Source organism: Perca flavescens, chromosome 20 (assembly GCF_004354835.1).
Source record: "Perca flavescens isolate YP-PL-M2 chromosome 20, PFLA_1.0, whole genome shotgun sequence".
Classification (NCBI taxonomy): domain Eukaryota; kingdom Metazoa; phylum Chordata; class Actinopteri; order Perciformes; family Percidae; genus Perca; species Perca flavescens.
In genome coordinates, this window is record NC_041350.1 from 13,119,977 (window position 1) to 13,140,220 (window position 20,244).

The 20,244-nt window shown below is 42.5% G+C and overlaps 1 protein-coding gene across 4 annotated transcripts; it reads right to left on the minus strand.

Moving 5' to 3' along the window:
* Window positions 1-47: 47 nt before the first annotated feature.
* On the minus strand, window positions 48-20,017 carry cep170ba (centrosomal protein 170Ba). Of its 4 annotated transcripts, none has more exons than XM_028566083.1 (19): window positions 19,809-20,017; window positions 18,890-19,027; window positions 16,777-16,866; window positions 15,784-15,862; window positions 14,852-14,910; window positions 13,502-13,652; window positions 10,818-10,946; window positions 9,208-9,696; window positions 8,193-9,121; window positions 7,876-7,995; window positions 7,295-7,433; window positions 5,574-7,175; window positions 4,372-4,618; window positions 3,977-4,109; window positions 3,217-3,351; window positions 3,028-3,119; window positions 2,445-2,538; window positions 2,289-2,340; window positions 48-2,153 (listed from the first exon to the last, which is right to left on the minus strand). In XM_028566083.1, exons 2-19 carry the CDS (start codon window positions 18,992-18,994, stop codon window positions 1,939-1,941), a joined length of 4,860 nt encoding a protein of 1,619 aa, XP_028421884.1. In that variant the 5' UTR covers window positions 18,995-19,027; window positions 19,809-20,017; the 3' UTR covers window positions 48-1,938. The 4 variants fall into 4 exon arrangements, with proteins under 4 accessions (XP_028421884.1, XP_028421886.1, XP_028421883.1 ...); XM_028566085.1 differs by having other exon boundaries at window positions 4,372-4,513; window positions 7,837-7,995; XM_028566082.1 differs by having other exon boundaries at window positions 7,837-7,995.
* Window positions 20,018-20,244: the final 227 nt, after the last annotated feature.

Below are 20,244 nucleotides of genomic sequence, written 5' to 3' on the forward strand. Positions count from 1 at the left end.
AAAAAAAAAAAAAAGTGTAGGGAGTGAATAAAAGTCATGACAAAAAACAACTTTACTAATCAAATTTATTTGAAAAATCTGCAATCAATATCTAACAAATTACACAAACCAAACATAAATACCATCTAGACAGCAAGATCACAACCAAATCATTCTGGGTGAAAGGAAGGAAAACATAAATTGAATATAAAAAAAAGGGACACAAATTTGACAAACAAGAATTACATTTCAGCTCTTAAACCTGCTGTAGCTTTGACTTAGATGGAGTAAAGCAAAGAAGAAATACTATCCAATAGAATAAGCATAGCAGCAAGTGATGTCAATAGGACTAACATTCAGTTTTTGCTTGAGTTTGTAAACAACCACTGTCCCACACAGCTCTGTGGCACTTAAGGTACTTCCCAATTACAATCACATGTACTATCTGGACTGGGAAGAGGGAAACAGAAACTTGCTGTTGTACTGGGTCGCCTTCTTTTCCTGCTTCAACAGCATCAAATGTTTACAATCAGTCGCTGGAAGGTAACTGCTTTCAGTTTGCAGCATATTAGGTTAAGGGGATAATGTACTACATTAGTGCAAAAGACAAGATTAAGAGGTAATTTGTACAATGCACAGGTATCATTTTTCTACTATTTACACACTGAACAACAGGTCACAAGCTAATCATCAGATTTACAGTTTCACACAATTGACTTTGTCAACTTGAATTCTAAAATGACATTACTTCTCCTGTCATGTGAGGACCATCAGAAGTGACCTTGTGACTTGAGAGGAAAGGAGCTCTGATAGCTCATGAGCATGTGGAGGTTTAGGTGAGGTGTGAGGATCCCAGTACAAACACAGATAAAGGAGATTCATTCCTGTCAGTCGCTTTATGATTGTCTTTGGCCAAACCTCGAAGCAGACTGTGCTTTTGAGGTATGGAGAACAACAAAAAAAATAGTGTTTGACACAAATAAAGAAGGTAGAGGGAATGCTTGAAAATCACTCTCTTTATAGCCACTTGAGTTTGTGGTTGCCAGGTGACTAAACTGAGTCCCTCCTACCAGTCGGACCACACATTCCAGAGGGATTTTCATCTCCGGCTGGACAGAATATAGAGGCCATCTACTGAGGAGGGCCTGGACAGAGTCGCTACACTGGGACATGTTAACAGAATAAATACTCAAGAAATTGGCTGGTAGCAACTGTGTAATAGAACATTAACTTGTCTGGCACTGAGTCTATTAACTCTCCCAAAGTTGTGTTGTCTCCGTTACAGTGTCTCACAAAACACCACTAATAAATACTTTTTACATTCTTCGATAAATCTGGTCCACCAAGAGAGAAGTGGCAAACAAAGACAAAAACATGGAATGACATATACGAGGAAAAGCAATGGGTTTACTGAGGATACAAGTACACTAAGATCTGCTCGTGTTGCTGCAGTTCGTTCTACCCGAAACAAATATCAATAAACGAATATTTACGCAAAAATGCCATTTGCTGCTAAACATAGGAATCTCATATATTAGTAGATTTCCCTGAGATGATTATGCTCAGGCCGGTTTTCAAATAAACCAAGTACATACAATAAGCTTTTAAAATCAGCAATGTTGGTCATATCATTGGCATATAAAAAGGTCGACCTCCAAAACACAGAGAATCAAGTATAGTTTTGAGGCCTGTCAGAGGTGAGGTTTATTGAAGTATTTTGGTACTTCCTCAAATCTTTATCTTACATGTAGGCCGCCCACTCACTGTAAATTACATAAGTGTGTAGTGCTCATAGTGCAGTAGTGTGTATGTTTGGATGTACGGGAGGCTACAGTTCTGCATATACAGTCTCACTTCCCCCCCCTTGGTTTCATTGTGTGCGCAATGGTTTGACACCTGGGTTTGTGGAGTAACAGCAGATGTTTAGCACTTTTGGAACCTGCGTGCTTGCGTCACATCTCAGACTAAATATCCCGTTCTGAGATCATCTTGTGTCGCACCTACGCTCCTGACACTCTCACTGGGCCTCGGGCCGCCGCCACGCTTGGAGACAGAATGGATGGTTCTCCAGTCCCGTGAGATGGGAGGTCTGGAGGGCCGAACAGACGAGGAGGAGACCGCAGAGGCCTTGGATGCTTCAGACTGTGCACTGGGTTCCATGACTGTGTTTATGACTGGGAGGGGTGGGGGGGGAGTTTAATGTAGTTTTTAGCTGAGTATTTGGCTTTACAATACAAAGTATTATAAACATTACTATGATAATTATATATTTGTATTTATATTGTTCATAAAGGATCAGGTTGACTCACCCTCAAGTTGTCGTTGAACTCTCCGGAGTTCTTTCAAGATAGATGCGATTTCCTGAAATATAGATGTCCAATTTAGCTCAAACAAACATACAAACAAACACACGGCATTAACTGGCATACATTTAACTTGAACACTGACAAACATAAGTCACCAACCTTGTTGGAGGTTTTGATAACAGGGACATCATTGTCAGAGTTTACTTTGGCCTCAATTTCTTCCCAAATATCCATCCTGTCCTGGAATAGTACCCTGTGTACATAACATGCCAAACTGAGTTATTAGAAAGTGGGCTTCTTACAGTATTCTTTAAAAAGGGATAATCCACAATTCTGAGTCCAAAACACTAAAACACTAATTGAGTCTTGAAAACTGAGGGTGTGAGACCAAGCTTTCTGATTGTGGTGACTTAGAAGAACTAACTTCAATCAAGAATACCTAAATATATTTTTCTTCTTTGATATCTTGCGTTTGTTTTTCTGGTTCAAATAAAAAGGTTAGAAAAACCACAATGGAACCATTTAAACACCAACTGGTTTATCTGCATCTAATCTATCCAGAAGATTACATCTCAGTAACATATTGCCTGTGTGCTGACTCACTCAGTTAAACTAATATACACTAATTTAATAAGATTATTGGCTTAATGCAGTCTGGTTGTCAGACAGGATCAATACAGTTTTTCATCAAACCCAGATTAAGTTTGGGAATAACGAATGTACAGTATAAATAACATCTTACTTAATTTTGTCAGCAAGTTGCTCAGTGTTTTCTCTAATGGCCAAGGTGATCTGAGACACTGGATTCAGCATCAGATGGTCATCGACAATGACCTGGAGAGAAAAACAAAACACTTTATAATGATCCCCTAGTGGTAGCGGTCCCAGAGATTAGTGAAAAAATGAGGTGGAGCGGCATATTGTGCCAGACCTCGTCTCTGCTCTGAGCTCGCTGCCTGCGGTGCGGTTCATGGTCAGCAGAGCTCTGGTCGGGTTCCCTTGTAGATGTAGAACTTGGTGGGACTCTCTGGTAGTTTAATCCAGCCTCTGGAATACGGTGAACCAGCTGCAACACATTCAGACTTTAGTGTTACGGTACAAGGCAGGCAGGCAGAAAGGCAGGCAGGCAGACAGACAGGCAGGCAGGCAGACAGGCAGACAGGCAGGCAGGCAGGCAGGCAGGCAGACTCTTTTAGCTGATGTGTTAAACAAGGCCTGAGAGATAAAACCATAATGTACAGAGCCAAAGTAGAACAACATACGGTTACACGTTATATGAAGGTATCTACATAAGAGTGACATGACACTGTCATGAACGTGTCATAAACATTATAAACAAGTCGTAAACGTTTATGACATAACGCTTTTTTTAGTAAGGGTCCTTCGGTTTTTGTCATGACAAGTTATGGTTAGGGTTGGAGTTAGGGTTCATGGGTTCATGACAGTGTCATGACACTCTTATGTAGATACCTTCAAGTAAAGGGTTACTCAACATACTACTGGTATATATACAAATCTGCAACAAAAGAGATACTTCCTCTTTTAACAAAAGGAGGATAGTTTGTGATAGAGAGGACACAAAAAGAGAATCGGCCTCTTCAGTTTTAGTCAGTTGATCGATAGAGATAGAGGTTTGATGATTCAGTGTGTTAGATTAAGCAGCAACAGCCCTAAGAATAACTCTGGTGTACCTGTTCATGAGCGGTCACCGTGGAGACAGGTGCACTGCTCGCCACTCCAGGGTTTTGTGGATCACCATCACCTGCCACGTCATGGATCTCTCTGGCCAAGATAGCAAGGTCTTTGGCCAGGTCTTGACTTAACCTAGCCAGGCAGGAACATGTGTTAAAAAAAAAAAAAAAGGCTGCCAGGAATAAGAATTATCTTTATATCTACATTATTTTCCTGCTGAATGTGAAATCTTCTTTATGCCCTTTAATGGTAACCGCAGTATAGAAATGCTGAAGGCTGCATGTGTGAAACCATCTTGGATGTCAGTCAGGATATAGTAACACATTCATTCAACCTTTGGAAATCATATTAGCATGACCACAAAAAAAAAAAAAAAACTAGGTCTATTCCTTACCGTGCGATCTCAGAACTGTGGTTGGACCAACTGTGGAAGTTGTCTCCCTCATGGTTCTCCTCCTCCGAATCTCTGCTGAGGGGCTTGGGACGCAGGGCGACTACTGGCTGAGGCCGAGGCTGATGACGTGGGCTATGGGAAGCTGAGGAAGGTTGGGAGCGTTTGTGTTTAGGAGTGCTCTGGTTTGAGTCGTACTCCTCATCTGAGGTAGAGGCGTAGTCAGAGCCTTTCTGTCGTCTCCTGGAGTCTTGGTGTCGTGAATTGGTTTGAGTTACGGAGGATTAGGATAGAGAAGTTGGGAAAACAGGAGAGAAAGAGAGATACCATCAAAGAATACAGGCAAGAAAAACACCACCAAGCATATGGGATGTCACCAAAATCCTCCCCAGAACAAGAGACCGAAAGGTTGCCGTGGAAGTGCTCATTTCTACAGCTAAATTTGACCAGAAAAATGGCTCAGGTTTTGATTTATTTTTTTTTTTTTCCAGATTCAAAATCATTTACAAACTGAAATGAGTACTTGATTACCACAGTACAGCAGCTGAGTACCAGACAAGTATAATATAGTGAATACTATGTTGTGTAGCATAAACCATTTTGTACATGGCTAGAATTATAATCTTAATCATGGCCCCAGAACCCTCAAGGATTACCATAAACTGCAGAAGAACACTGTGCAGATGAAGAAAAATCGAATTTTATATATATAAAAAAAAAAAAAAAAAAAAGGTATTTTAGTATAAGGGCCTTTTTAATTGCACAAGCACGACAAACGTGCCGTTTGCTCTGCTTCTCCCACCTGTGCAATAAAATACCACACAGACAGGCAAAGTGAATTTTAAGGTCAAAGCGCTGCTTGCGCTGGTCGTTGCACCACCACGAAAATATGGAAGGTTAGTGTGAATTGATGTAAGTGAAAGGCCAGAGTCAAATTCCCTCCCAAATAACACTTTTATAAAAGAAAAAGCTGCTGAAGTATAGACCCCAGGTGTTATTTCCTGGAACATACAGTTTATAAACTGAGGACTAAACGTATCAAACCAATTCACCACTGTGGTTGATTAACAGACCCTGCAATGCTTCCAATCCATTTGTTTCAACGATACTAGGTTTGACTAAGACAGGAGTTAAGTGGTTACACCAGTCACGATATTTTAAACTCAACGACACAGGTATGTGTGAGTGTCTGTATTAATACTCACTTGCAGTGCTGCTGGCATATTTGGCACTGCTTGAACGTCCGCGAGTGACTGGTGTCAGCGGTGCTTTCTGCTGCCTTTCTACAGGCTTCGACCCCGAAGCAGAGGCCCTTCGAACTGAGCTGCTGCCAGACTCGGTGCTGCGGTTGGAGAATCCTGTGCTCCTGCCAGTCCACTGTGGGGTGGAAGAGGCCTCGGTGTCGCTGGGTGTGTTGAACGAGCTTGTCCGCTTACGAGGCATCGCTAGCAGATCCAGCCTGGAGAGTTTCTTGGTTTCCTGGGGCTGCTTAGCTGGGGCACTGCCTGCCTCCTGCGACACCCGGTCTGTCTCCGTGCCCTCGTTGTCTGAAGCTTCTCCCAGGCGAGCCCGGCGGAGCATGGACGCTCTGGTGGGTCTCGGGGCTGACAAGCTGTGGGCACGATTCAAGGCCTGGGACGCTTTGGAGGTCTTGGCATCCTCCTTCTGAAGGGGCACGGTGTATTTTGTGCGGGTTTGGTGGATGTTAGACTCTTGATCAGAGTAAGGTAAGCTCTGAGGGTCATCACTTAGGTCTGTGGAGCCACGTTTCCCAACACTACGTCTCAGTCCAACGGGTCTCCTGACAGACTCAGTCTTATTGTTGCCGTCTGCTCCCAGAGAGCGCAACTTTTCTGATGTAGTGGATTGGTGACTTGAGTCCTGACTAGCTATACTGGCTGAAGACCTCTCCCTATGAAGGCCACTAACCGAGGGTTTTTTAGTCAGCGTGTTTGGCCTGGTCTTATTGCTATGTTGGCTGACTGTGCTGGAGGTATCCACATCAGACTCTGCAGAAAGAGAATCTATTATTGGAGACGGTGTCGTTTCTGATTGTCCTGCTTGGAGTTTGGCCTCCAGAACAGCCAGAACATCCTCTGTCTCTTTGAGGTAAGAATGAGTGTCCTGATTGCACGCTCCCTGGAATGATTCAGGGCCTCTCTGAACCGAGATGTTGGGCAATCTGGCATTGCTAGGCCGCTCCTTGGTGAAGCTCTCTTGTCTGATTAATTGGGAAACAGTGCCCTCTTTGGACTCTGGACTCCGTGTAATCTGGCTCAGGATAGGAGCAGACACACTGGGCTTGACTTTTTCAGAGTCCTGGTTACCTCTCGGTTTGGTGAGGGTGGCTGTTGAGAAAGTTTTGGTCGCATGTTTTATTTCAGTCTTAGGAACGCCCCCATGTTCAGGTTGGGACTCGGCCTCCTTTGACCCAATGTAGAATGACGTAGACTTGGTGGAGAGTCTATCTTTATTTTTTTTCTCTTCCGTGTCTGACAGCGGTCTTCTCCTTTGCTCTATAATGGAACCATCATCTGACCTGCTGGCATCACTCAGACTGTCAGGCTCTACATCGTCCTGCACTGATAACCTGTCGAGGCTATCCTGAGACCTGGGGGCCACCAATCTATTCTCTCCGACATCGAATGTTGTATGTGGGTCATATTGAACATGAATGCTGGGATTTGGAATGTCACTCTTCTCCCCCAGTGGTACCTGGGGCAGCACGCGGCGAGCTCTTGAACCATCGTGGTCGGTGCTGTCGTGGTGTCGGCTGAGCGTGGCCTTATGGATGATTGTACCTAGTGCTGAAGTGAAACAGTTTTAATGCATATTAACTACACATACTAAAACTGAATATCATTCATATTCATCAGGGCGTCTCATTATCATTTCAAATAGACTTGTGTCTCATACGGTGGCTTACCCCCTCCTGACAGCTCCATCTGGGAAGGCATGTCAAAGAGGCCAGATGAAGGGCCAGATTCTGTGTAGCTGTCTGCCAAGCTGGCCCAGCAAGACATCCACTTCGGAGCCCCCTGTAACACTGCACTTGCTGACTGAACCTGCACGAGAGAACATACAACTTATTCAATATCTTTAAAAAAAGAAAAAAAAGACAGAAGATTAGACATTTTGAAGAACTATATGATTTCCTTAGTAGAAAATAATGTTAATAAGACAACAATCATCTGTTTCATGAGTAAGTATGTTGTACAACTGTTATAAAATGGCTTTTTTTCTCTCCATATATTTGGTTAGAAAGAAAAACCAAGACCATGAAGAACCCAGAACCTGTGAGGAAAGATGAGGCAAATCTAGAAATCAATAGAGAGATAGACCAAAAAACCCCAAGAAGAAAAAGTAAGGTTTACTGAGCCAATATTAATTGATTGTCTTTAAAATTGGCTATTACATTATTGATTATATCATCCAATCATTGATCACACCCTGAGCAGGAAGGTTTACCTTTACCAGACTCTGTCCCTGTTCTGGAGCTGGCCTCACCTCCCCACAGCTACTCTGCCTATGCTGCTCCCTGCTCTCAACACTAAGAGGCCTAAATGCTGATGATGTTTCTGCTTCACTCTGGTTGGTTCGCTCTGGGCTCTCAAAAACACCAAACACCTGTCAGGAACAAAGCAGTGCAAGTTGATAAGTGCAGGAATGGAGGAAGTGGGACTGCCAATGTCTCATTCTGAGTGGGACTTTTTCTACCTAGAGACGGAAGACACTGGTGATTGCAAAGCTGACCTATTGCCTTCAAGCAACAGGTTGTCATTATTAGCCAAATTTATATTAATTAAATTTAGAAAGAAACTTGCCTGGTCGATATTGCTCCGTGCCTCTTCTAGCTCTCTATCCTGAACATCTGCTTCAATGGTGTAGGTTCCTGCGTCACTCAGACTGTCCTCATCTTCATTTTTGAGGCCAACATAGGGACTTTTGACCTCCACATTCTGAGAAGCCAGGGGCATCAAAGGGGCCTTGAGGGGAACAGGCTGGTGGATAGGAGAGGAAGTCTGTGGCTGGTAGGAAGCTTTAGATGGAGGGGGACTAGTCTGGGATACTACCACTGTCTCCGTTTTAGCTGCTGTAGGGGGACTAGATGTATTTTTATCCCAGCTGGCAGAAGAGGACTGCTTTGTTTGTTTGAGAAATTCAGCAGTAAATTCCTGGGCGAGTCTGGACCTCCGGCCGACGCTGCTAAAGGGCCTTACAGACACAGATGATGAAGAGCGAGAGGAAAAGCTGGTGCTGATCCGGTCCTCTGTCTTCTCCCTTCGTAGAGAGCCAGCTCTTTGGAAGCCTGTGGAAGCCAGGTCCTTCAGGGGAACAGTGTATCGTTGGGTTGCGGGAGTGGTGGAGGCTGGAGATTGGACATGTCTCTCCCCATTTGGGCTTGAGCTCTTCTTCGCCTTCTCCAGCTGGAGCCGGAGGCCTGAGGGCTCAGGTGGAGATGTGTTATTGGTGAAGGACTGGGAGCGCTTCTTTCTTGAGTTATCATCAAAGAATTCAATGACAAAGGCTTGGTGAGGCTCAGCCTTGCCAAGACTGGATAGGGACTGAGACTCTGGTGGAGTGTAAGACAAGGGCTCCTCAGAGTCAGGGGAGGGTAAGTGTTGTGGCGGGGAGTCTCTCAGGGGCTGTGGAGACACATGGGACCCAATCTGAGGTTCTGACTGGACGGAATCACTTCCATTGATGGCAGGATCACCTGAATCACTGTGAGTGCCATCTTCATGGTGGTTTTCTGATGATGTAAAGACCACAAGTTAGCACATTATTGCAATCAAAGCTGTTGATAAAACATAAACAGACTTTGTACAAATTACTCACTTTTGGTGTTCTTCAGAAGTGATGGGTCACTGTTTGTGCTGTACATGTCCTCAGCCTTTGACCTCCTCCTTATCATGCTAGCATTGCTTTGGACCAGCCAATCAGCAACTTTGCTTTCTGCTGACATCACCTCAGTGGGTGTGGTGACAAGCTCTGTGGAAGGAAGCTTCTGTTGCTGGCGGAAAGAAAACTTGGTCACGTGGTCCTTGATCTTCATTTTACCTGGGGTGCATTCATCAAATTCGATGGTGAAGGAGGCATGGCTTTGGACCACGGGAGGTGTGGAGGAGACAACCTCAGTGGGATCAGGGGTATCCTTGGTGGGAACCTCGTGAACCTGCGACTCTGGTTTCTTGGGAAGTCGCTGCTTTAATTCCTTTGTTGGGATCTCAAAGTAGCTAGGCTCCCGGCGGTAGGAGAAGATGGACTTGGCCTGATTGTCAGACAGAGAACCGTTGACCTCATATCTTGACACATCTTTAGCAGGCTCTGTTAGAAATGAACAGTGGTGAGAGACAAGTATTAGTGGAGGTTCTACATACCGTAATCCACGGAGTGATTAAATGACTATAGAAAGAATACCATTTTGTCAATAATAATAATAATAATAATAATAACAATAACAATAACAACAATAATAATAGAAACATTTGTAAGCCCTGTTGTTTTCAAGCTCACAGTTATAGCTAAGTAACTTTTTTTGGTGGTATTTTTAAGCCTTTATTTCAGACAGGACAGCTTTAGGGGAGAGAGAGAATGGGAATGACATGCAGCGAAGGGCCGGAACCAAACCCGCGGCCGCTGCATCTAGGACTGAGCCTCTGTATTGTTGTAATTTCCCCTTGCGGGATTCATAAAGTATAAATTATAAATAATAATAATAATTACTATTATTATTTATAATTTTTATTATTATTATTATTATTATTATTGTTATTATTATATGGGTGCACCCTCTATCAGGTGAGCTACCCAGGTGCCCATAGATAAGTAACTTAAACATCAGAGGTACACAAAGCTAAGGAAACGGATTGAGATGATTGGGAAGTTGCTGAGGCACAATCCCATAAAGTGGGAGCCACAAATAACAAAGATTCCAGCAGTTAGACTGAGAAAACAAGTCCGCCAGTTGGTCTTTGGGTGCCAGTTGGATGTGGCCAAATATCACAGCGCAGAGTCCAACGGAGGATAGCTGAGCGGGAATAATCTGTTTCAGCCTGGGCACCATGAGGCAAACAATCACCCTTCCTCCCCCCTCCAGAAGCTTAAAGGGTCATAATCCATCACGAGGCAGACAGGCACTACCCACTGGCCTGGCACGATGCGGCCTGGCTAACAGTCCACAACTGGCCAGAGACTTGCCTTGGGCTTTACACCATCTATCTCTCAGTGACCCACAACGGGTATCAGATAGCAGTGCCATAGAAAAACATGTCATTACAAATCAGGATCTAACTCACAAATGTGGAAAGATCTAATCTAATTTATAGTACAAATAACTCTGTAGTACAAAATGACATTCTGCTTTCAAATATATAAACACTTCAGTATGCATTAATTAAGTCTGTGGTTTGTGCACGTTAGTAAAAATATAAGATAAATTATCTTACCTGGAGACTCCTGTTCTGGCGATTTTCCACCTACGTTCTTCTTTTTGTTGGCTGTGTCCTCATCCTCCCCCCACCAGGACGGTTGGCCGTAGAGAGGAGTAGGCTTGGATATTGGGGAATCTGTGGCAGCTACCAGACAAATGTACAAACACAGACAAATACACACCATTAGGCACAACTCAGGCGAGAAAAAGCCAAACAAAGAACTAAATTTATTCAGCCTCTTGTGTTTATAAAGCAATACATTTATGTTAGTCATATGATTAAACAATGTTGTTAGGTCATAAACAAACAAAATGATGTACAACATCAGAGCTCAGAAGGCCTTTGGGCTTTTTACAATTCTGACATTCCCATGACACAGAGAGAGTAGTGAGGGCCCAACTGTGATACAAACTGTATCACGCAAACCACCACAACATAATCCTTCTCATGCAAATAGGGACGAAGCTAATCCTAATCTTTAAAGACAAAAACTATATGATACAAGATATAGAATAACGAATATAATGAATAACGAAAGTGAGGCTTCTTATAGACAGTGACACTCATTGTTTGCAGATTGACCTTTGTATGTAATGAGGAGATGAGGGTTATTGCTCTGAGGCTGTTTCTGAACTGGGGTTGAGCTGCTGGCTTGCCAGTCTACACATGCCAGCCATGCCTATATGGCACTAATCAGATAATCTAGAAGCCGCTTTTCGGCCTGATACATAGGATAAAAAAAAAGCTCTCTGGATTTGAATGTGGAGGCTTCACAATTTTAAGCATCAACAGCACTTCACCACTGTTGCCTTGGACACACACAATAAGACATCAACACAGTGACAAGAGAAGCAGTGGGACATGTTACTAATTCCTTTCCCCTTAGACAACCCTCTGCTTTTAGCTAAAGAAAACAAGGGTGAGTGTCTCAACTAAAGTTGACTGAGCACAGCACCTTTTTAGAGAACATAAATTATTAGAAAGCCGACCCAGAAAAAAAAAATATTAGTTAAGCAATTTGCCAAAATCCTATTTAATGTTTGTCCTACATATGTGACTGAACAGGGTAAGGGTAGCTAATGTTTTGCTTCATGTTAGTACTGAAACTTAGACAACATGGTAAGTCAGTACATGAGCAATCGGTTCAAAAAGGGATTTTACATTTTAAATCATGTAGTGCTGATAAGTACTGTATACAGTATTAGGGGAAGATGTGGACTATCCATGTCATGCCCCTTTAGTAAATACTAAATAGCCTTGGGTCCTGGCAGAGTAAAGAAGGCCTAACTGAGTCATACACTGTACAAGTGTCCTGCCCTGAAAACAGCTGGAGAATTGGACACACTCCACATCCTGTACAGCTGCAGGGGAAAACAAGCAAAAGCACACACAAAAAAATTATATATGGAGCTCTCGCAGCACTCCATCTCCATCCTATCCAGAATAAACCAAAAGAACCTACATTGTATCAAGGTCTCCAGTCAATCAAATTCAGCCAAAGGGAATCTGCATGAAGTCAACAGAGATATGCAGTGTATAACACAAGTGCAGCTTTGTTTTCTGTTACATACTTTGAAATTCTTATCTTCTTGTGACTGTACATTTAACGAGACAGAGGAGACTAGTTTTGTTATCTCATTGGTGGACTGGGTCACAACAACACAGGGCAAGGCTGCTGTCACACTGCGCGGACCTTAGTAAACATGGCTTCAGTGAGCATGTTCAACAAAGGGTTTGCAGTCAGGTTTACAGGATCACTGGAGTTAGCCTATAGCTGCAGAAGATACAACTGCACTCCCGTCCTTGTAAGGCTTACTAACTGTTTTGCAAGGTTCTGCAGTTTAATTACCTATTTGTAAGGCACTCTGTGAGATATGAGCCTAGTGCTGGAAAAGTCCTATTTTAAGCACCAGTTGTAATTTTCCCTCTAAGCTTACAGGGGCGATTATGAAGCAGAAAACCAGAGAATTTCTAAATCAACAGCAGCTGGAATAGGTTTTGTCAGTGTGAATGAGGTTCATTCACAAAAGTGCTTCTCTAAAACTAACTACTAACAAGACTGTGACTGTTCCACTGTTGCCTACACTGTACAATAGGATTTACACAGTACAGCTCAGGGCAGAGAGGGCATGACAGCAACAGGAAAGTATAAGCAGCAACAAATCCACCACCAGCTACATGTACAGAAGTGGCAACTTGGCAAGAAAAACCTGCACACCTTCCTGTTGAACCATCACTGCCGTGTTGCAGCACCCCACCTCTTGTCAGCAGTCAGGAATGGCTGTCAGAGATAAGACTGCTTGTCCTTAACTCTTCACCCCTCCGCTTTTCTGGCAAGCTCTTACTCATGTATATCTTTCTGCCAACTCCATGATGTCAAGATCTATGTCTTTACTGACACCATAGGATTGTGGCCTCAGCCTCTCAGCTCACATGGCAGCCTAATCTCACACCAGGGAAGCGCTTAATAAAGGACGCCACAACCGCCTTATCAAGATCTATAGCCAAAGTCATTAAGCACATGGAGACGCAAAGACTTCCTCTTCCTTGCATGTTTGAACATGGTATTCAAATTCACTTTAGTAAGAACAGTTCCTTTCTGGCAACAAGCACAATTAATTTACTTCTGTATTCATAAAACCTGCTGCCTTCCTGCTAATATTTGCTATTATGGAGTATGTGCCGACAGCGTTGTTTACCTGTGAGAGACTGGGCTCTTTGCTTAGCCCTGTCCTGCAGTTTGGAAACGGGGCCTTTGCTCTTCTCTGGGCTCTGAAGCTGCTGTTTTTCCTTCACCTTGGCCTGCAGGGCTTTTATGCTAAGCTGCCACTGGCTGGTGTACTTCTCATGCTGCACAAACAGACAGGAGGGAAAGCAGGATGTGAGAAACCTTCTGCCAACAATCAGTACAGATATAGCTGTCCTCAGACATGCACAGTATAAGGAAGAATATCCACCATTGACCTTTGGTCAGTGTTAGCTCCGATTTGTTATTGTTAACAATGGATACTACATACTTACATTTAACAAAACCTGGTAGAAATTAGTGTGTACACTTCAAAGTAAAAAAAAATTAAGATAACATTTTTTTTATCTTATTTATCCAACATTAAAATACCAGATAAATAGGTAATTGTAAATACAAGTCTTTGTGTAGATGACTTAACCCCTTTGTTAGTATGGAATGGGCTTTTAAACTGTGACATTTTGGGGCGTCGTTCATTTGCTCTAGCTGTAGTCAACGGTTAGCTGGGCTGTGTTCAAGCTGAGGCTAGAGGCTGCACATGGAAGAATTATCCAGATGACACAGGGACTGGCCATTTACTAAGGCTCGACAATTAATAAAAAATGTATCAACATCAAAATTCTGAAGCTGTTATCAACCTATTTTTCCCATGACGATAATTTCGATAATTTATTCCTGTTGATGTGCCTACTTTCTCCTTAACAACACTCTACCGTGTGTGTAGTCAAGTGACTTCGTCCGGACCAGTCAGCCGCATGGAAAGCATAATGGAGGATAACTCAAACACAGAGTCCGAGTCGACTGAGCAACTTGTGCCCCCCAAAAAAAGCGCAGTGTACGTTGTCTGGAGACATTTTGGCTTCAGAAAAGATGATTTAGAACAACGCGATTAATTATTGTTCATTTATCATTATCAAGGTAGAATGTCATATCGTGCTGCCCTACCATTTACAGTAGTAAACAAGATCTGTTCCAACAGTCTAACACCAGTTATCTAATTTGTTTCAAAGCACAGAGCTCATACAGATGACTGACAACTGTTGGCATAGGAACCTGACCGGATAAGGACACGGACACACACACGGACACACACACGGACACACACACGGACACACACACGGACACACACACGGACACACACACACACACACACACACACACTTCATTGACTAAGTGCTAAAAAAATTAATTATTTGACAATAAAAGTAATCGAAGAACACCCCGCTTTATCAACAAGGATCCATGTCAAGCATTTCAGCACTGCTGGCTTAAAGCAATGGCACGTGCCGTCAGTATTACTTACTTTAAGAGCTTCCTCTGGGACCTTGTGTTCGCTCTTCTCCAGGATATATACATGAGCATGTGCAGGATGAGTTAAAGTACGCAAACAATTTGTAAATCAATGTTATCATACATCTACTTGGGACAAGTGTCGTGAATTTGCTTCGGCTAAAAACATTATGATACATACATCAGATGACTGTTGAAGTTTATCTATGTTTTTTTTGTATCTGTCCCTATCTAACCTTTAATATTGAAATATTCACAGCTTAGTGTCTGGCTCTCTAGTCAGATGTTTGTTGGCGTAGAGACTTTAAGGAAAATGTAAAAACTCTGAATACAAACCTGCTACCTAAAGTATGGTATATGTGCAGTTACTGTAATACTCTTATTGAATTTTCTTTCATGCCTAGTTTTCAACTTGCCCCCATCCCCCCCACCAAGATAGTGAAATGTGCCTTATCTACTGCTTGCAAGAAGGTGACAAACAGATAAGCAGTACAGACCTGTTGCAATTCAAACAAACTCATATCTTTGGCGACCCACTCTTTGAAATGTGCAACATCACATGCCACACACTGTTCACAAACATTGCTAGATGTCGTGTCCTCCCCCCGGTTATCTTTTACAATTCATGAGTTTTCTGCTCTGGGGGTCAAAGGGTACAGGAGATCTTCTGTCCATAGTGGACAATAATCTGAAACCCCTGACTGAAAAACCACAGGAGCTTAACATGCCGAAGTAGCTAAAGACCTCAGAGGGAAAATAAAATGTAAAAAATGTGTGACTGAAACAGCTGCCGGCCACTGGCTCATTTCTGTGTAGGTTGCTAATCACCAACTTAGACTGCTCTAACTGAAGAACAGAAACTCTGTTACATAAATCACACAGGTCCAATCAAAGTTAAGTCAAACATGACTCAAATTTGAATGAATAACACATAAAAAAGGATATCATAGCCAAAGCGAATGACATCAGAGAGCTTAAGGGTGATGTACGTCTGGTCTGGAATTCTTAGGTCATTCACGAATGTCTGCAAAATAGATAAAAAAAAAAAAAAAAAACACATTCAAACTCAAATCATTTTCACATTATTAAAAGGTAAATGTGTTGACTCGCAGGTGACAGGCTCTCTAATTCCTTCTGGCACGCACCCAGTTACTGTAAGGTGCTTTTGCAACTGGCCCTTTTCCCATTGAAAGTTAATCCACCAGCACATTAAAACTCTGATGAGATTTGTTAAGCAACGGCTGTCTCGCCTTTTGAAAAATGCTTAATGGCCAGGTGATAAATACAGGCAATAGTGCTTAGTTTGCTGATCAATTTGGCTATCTTCTGCCTGAACTAACAACTGGTGAGAGGGATTCCAGAGTGTATCATCAGATCACTGTTAAAAAATATAAAATATATATATATAATGCTGGAAGTGTGCAGAAAAAAATAATGGAGGAGCACAGCTTATCCTATGCAGACTAAATGAAGATAACTTGGGGGGGGACATGGACTGTATAAATTAGGGGAAAACACAGCAATGTTGGATTTCAGTTACAGGTCCTTGCACTGTTCTGCTCTGATTAGTTTGGCTGCAGTTACCAAGGCCAAAAGAAACACTCTCTGAGAACAAAGAACGGTTTCTCCCACTGCTCAACTCTGGATTTCATTGGGATAATGGTGCAGTGAAGTGGCAACAGAGCAGTGAAGGGATAGAGGGGGGGGAGCTGGAGAGTAAGATAGAAAGAACGGGAGGAAAAAAGGGGGTCCAGAACAGCAGGAAAGTCCAGTCTTCTGATTACCGCTGTTCTACCAACCGGCCCCGTCTCTGGCACACACAGAGAGGTATTTTGTGCTCTGGGAATTGTTTGTGGTGTTGAGGCTGGAGTCTTTAGGGAGCCCAGTGGCTGGCTCCTTTATCACAGGTAGTCTGACACTAGAGATGGACTCACTCACCCCGTTCAAGCTGCCCAGGTCCTTCACCATATGCTCGTCAGTGTTTGGGTCGTGGTTGATCACAGCGTGTTGCTTGTCCACACTGCGAGACTGCAATGAAAGGAATAGCAAAAAGTCGTTAGAACGGAACAGATTAGTCGATCGACGTTTAATCGTTTGCACAATTTTTAAGCAAAAACACAAAGCATTCTTAGTTTCTCAAATGTTGGAATTTACTAGTTGACTTATGACAAAACAATGCATCTGGAAACCTCTGGTTCTGGAGAACTGTAGGGCAATTTATTTGACATGCCAAGGACTAAATGATTAATGGAGCAAATAATTGTTTTTCATCATTATCATTCCTAAATTATGATCCTAAATTAGGACCTGTGAGTGGATGAAAACCTAACATCCGAGCAGAGTCAGATCCCCTGCATACATACACTTCAAACATGCCTTATAAATTGGCAGTAGATTACACAAATAGATGGTCCTCATCGACCCAACTCTGCGTGCGTAGCTCAAGTCTGTGTGCACATGGTCTACCTGCCATTCACCAGAGGAAAAATGTGCTTACTTCCAAATATGCCTGCCATCAATTATACGCAAACTGCACAAGTGATTCAGACTAATTGACTCTCTCTCTTCTCTGCTCATTATGCACTCTGGGCCTCCTCATCACAACATCACAAAGGTTAAAGGTGACTCTTCCCCACAGCCTACTAAGTGGGATAAACGGCATTCACAGGCTGTATGTACGGTCTGTGTTGGCCTATTCACTCAGTGGACTTCCAAATAACTTAGTTAACTTCTTGTAAATACTGTACTGCATAAAGTACAGGGTTATCAATCAGTTGACCTACTTGATTAGGTTAACTGGGCAGCAGCACTAAGAATTCCACATTCCTACTTTGATTACCCTTAGCTTCACTTTGCCCTTTTTAATCACAGAGAAAATGTTTGCGCTGGCGCTAGGAAACAATAACTACACCATGCAGTCACTACTATTGTATGAGGCGTATGATCTAATTACTGGTCATGGAGATACAAACCTTGATCATCAGAGACAGACATCAGTTGTCATGGAACATCCAAACATTCAAAGTCAAGGCCTATGTGATATAGCTAAGGGCGCGTTCAAACAACAGTAGGAGTAAGAATTGGTCTTAACTTTTTGGATGGTTTTTTTTTCTGGCTGACCCCTGTGGCCCCTATCACTGCAGTCTAAATGCACTAGCTCCATTCAAAATGAATGGGAAGACCTGCATTTTTGTCAGACCGTCTAATGTCTGACTGTGTGTGAACGCAGCCTTACACCTACACTCAATCTCTGCTTTTCACGCAAAACAGGATTCTCGCGTTACAGACATTTAACTGTGGTTTGAAAGGGAAAAATGCATTGAGCTATAAACAGAGTAAGAAAAGATTAAAGTGGTTAATAAAAACAATTTGCAGCAGAAACTGACTGTGTGCCAAGTCAGGAAGCAGTCCTGAGCACTTACGCAGAGCACCAGAAAAGTCTGCATCACTTTAGACTGGGAGAAGCTGAGGTTTTTTTCTTGGATACGGCAACGCCTAAATGTGGACATGAGCAACTTTTCAATCTAGCCGACGTCTGTGGTTGGCAGGGTTTTTTTTCTGGGCATAAAGCACTGACTAAGGAAAGTATAAACAACTGCTTCTGAGGCAACAATCCTCTTTCACTGGTCTAAATGCAGAGTGAGTAGAAATAGGAGGGAGAGAGTATTATACAAAAACCACAAAGGAAATGTGTTTATAATAGACACTGCATTGAAAAACAACACAGTGGAATTCTTTAGCTGTGTTAAAAGTCATTGTTTGAAAGACTGTCAGGGGCAACGTTGTGTGGAGGCACTGTCACCAGGTTACACGCTCCGAAATGCACACACATGAAGCATGTAGGGAGCCTCCCACTGGTGTTTCACATATTTCTGTGACCAGTGGTCCTGTCAGACTTTCAGTGAAGAATAATAAAACTCATTTTTGACAGACTTAAGACACTCTGCTGGCGTTTGCCGTGTAAACACAAACTCCTCTACAATGTCACCGCCAAAGAGAGCATGCATGTTCCCTTTCACTTGTGCTTTTAAACATACAAAGTGGCACACACCTGCAGCATTAGCTCGCAGTCATCCCTGCCAACAAAGATCATCTCCCGGGGCAACCGGTGGCGTGTGCCAGAGCTGCTGACCAGGAACCATGATGTCACACTCATGTCGGGGCCACGAGTCAAGATCTTCTTAGCATCCTGGGAAAAGGCAACAATAAAAAATATTCAAAAAGACAAAATGATGACATTTTAGTCAAAGAAATCTGATCAGGGTTGAATGAATGACACTTATAGGATGCATTATTAAAATCCAATAGTCCCTGAACAATGTCCTAAATAAAATCTGTAGTGTAGCTAGAGATTACTGATGGGAAGTAATCATCTCACCTAAGTTAGACCTGTTTATCCAACGAATTCCGGTCTGGCTGTGTTACTATTGAAATAATGCAATTAAATAACACTGAAGATATTTTCTACGTTGGTGAGTCAGCAAGCTAGATGCAGACAGGTTTCCATGTTTCAATAGATGATATTCAGCATGTTCACACAACTCGCAAATGCAGATTTATTTCTTAATTTAAAAAAAAAGACCATATATATATATATATATATATATATATATATTACCTCCTTTAACAGTTTCATTAAACCTGTTGCAAAGTGGCGCCCGTGAGTGACGTTAGCTAACAACTTTAACCGCTCAGGTGTTTAGCCTACATCCTGTAACCTTGGCTAACTAAACATTACTGCCACAGAAATATTAGCCATATATGGTATTTATATCGTAACTTACAACCTATTTATTGTATCGTAATGGCAGCACCAATATTCTTTTAAATTACAACGCGGAATGTTTGAGCCTGTCGGTGACAGTGAGGTTGTTTAGCTAACGTCAACGTTAACGTTAGTGAGCCTCCGGCTGGACAGAAACAAGCTTTTTTTCCCCAATGATTTGCTTCCAACAAGGACACAACGTTACCTTTAACGCCTTCTCCGTTTTACTTCTAAGTGAAGCCAGTGTTTAATGTCCTACAGAAGATGAAATTCGACGGCCGACATGTACAATAAGAGCACCAGGTAAGTCTGGACAGGTAAATTTCGATCACACCCTCGTCTTCCTCTGGGAACGACAGCCAGGCGAAACTATCCAACGCCTCTTCTGCCGACACGGTGACGTAGCTTGACAAGTCCATCAAACGCTGTACGAGTTTGAGCTGAGAGGTGGTGGAAGTAAGAGCGCTCACTCCGTTTGTTTTCCGGGTGCAGAAAAAAGGGGTGATTAAAAAAGATAGCAACGCCCTCTAGTAGCATAGTTATTATTAATTCATAAATGTATATTATTAATAATAGTATTATTTAATATTAGTATTATGTATCGTATTTCATACTGTAAAAAAATACTGTCTATGAGTAAA

Bases quoted from the DNA above. Each gene is read 5' to 3' on its own strand.
- cep170ba (XM_028566082.1), bottom strand. From the start codon at position 18,994: ATGAGTGTGACATCATGGTTCCTGGTCAGCAGCTCTGGCACACGCCAC. The intron at 4,619-5,573 runs GTGAGTATTAAT...CACGACACCAAG, and splicing joins ATATGCCAGCAGCACTGCAA to ACTCCAGGAGACGACAGAAA. The intron at 2,341-2,444 runs GTTGGTGACTTA...TCTATATTTCAG, and splicing joins TTATCAAAACCTCCAACAAG to GAAATCGCATCTATCTTGAA.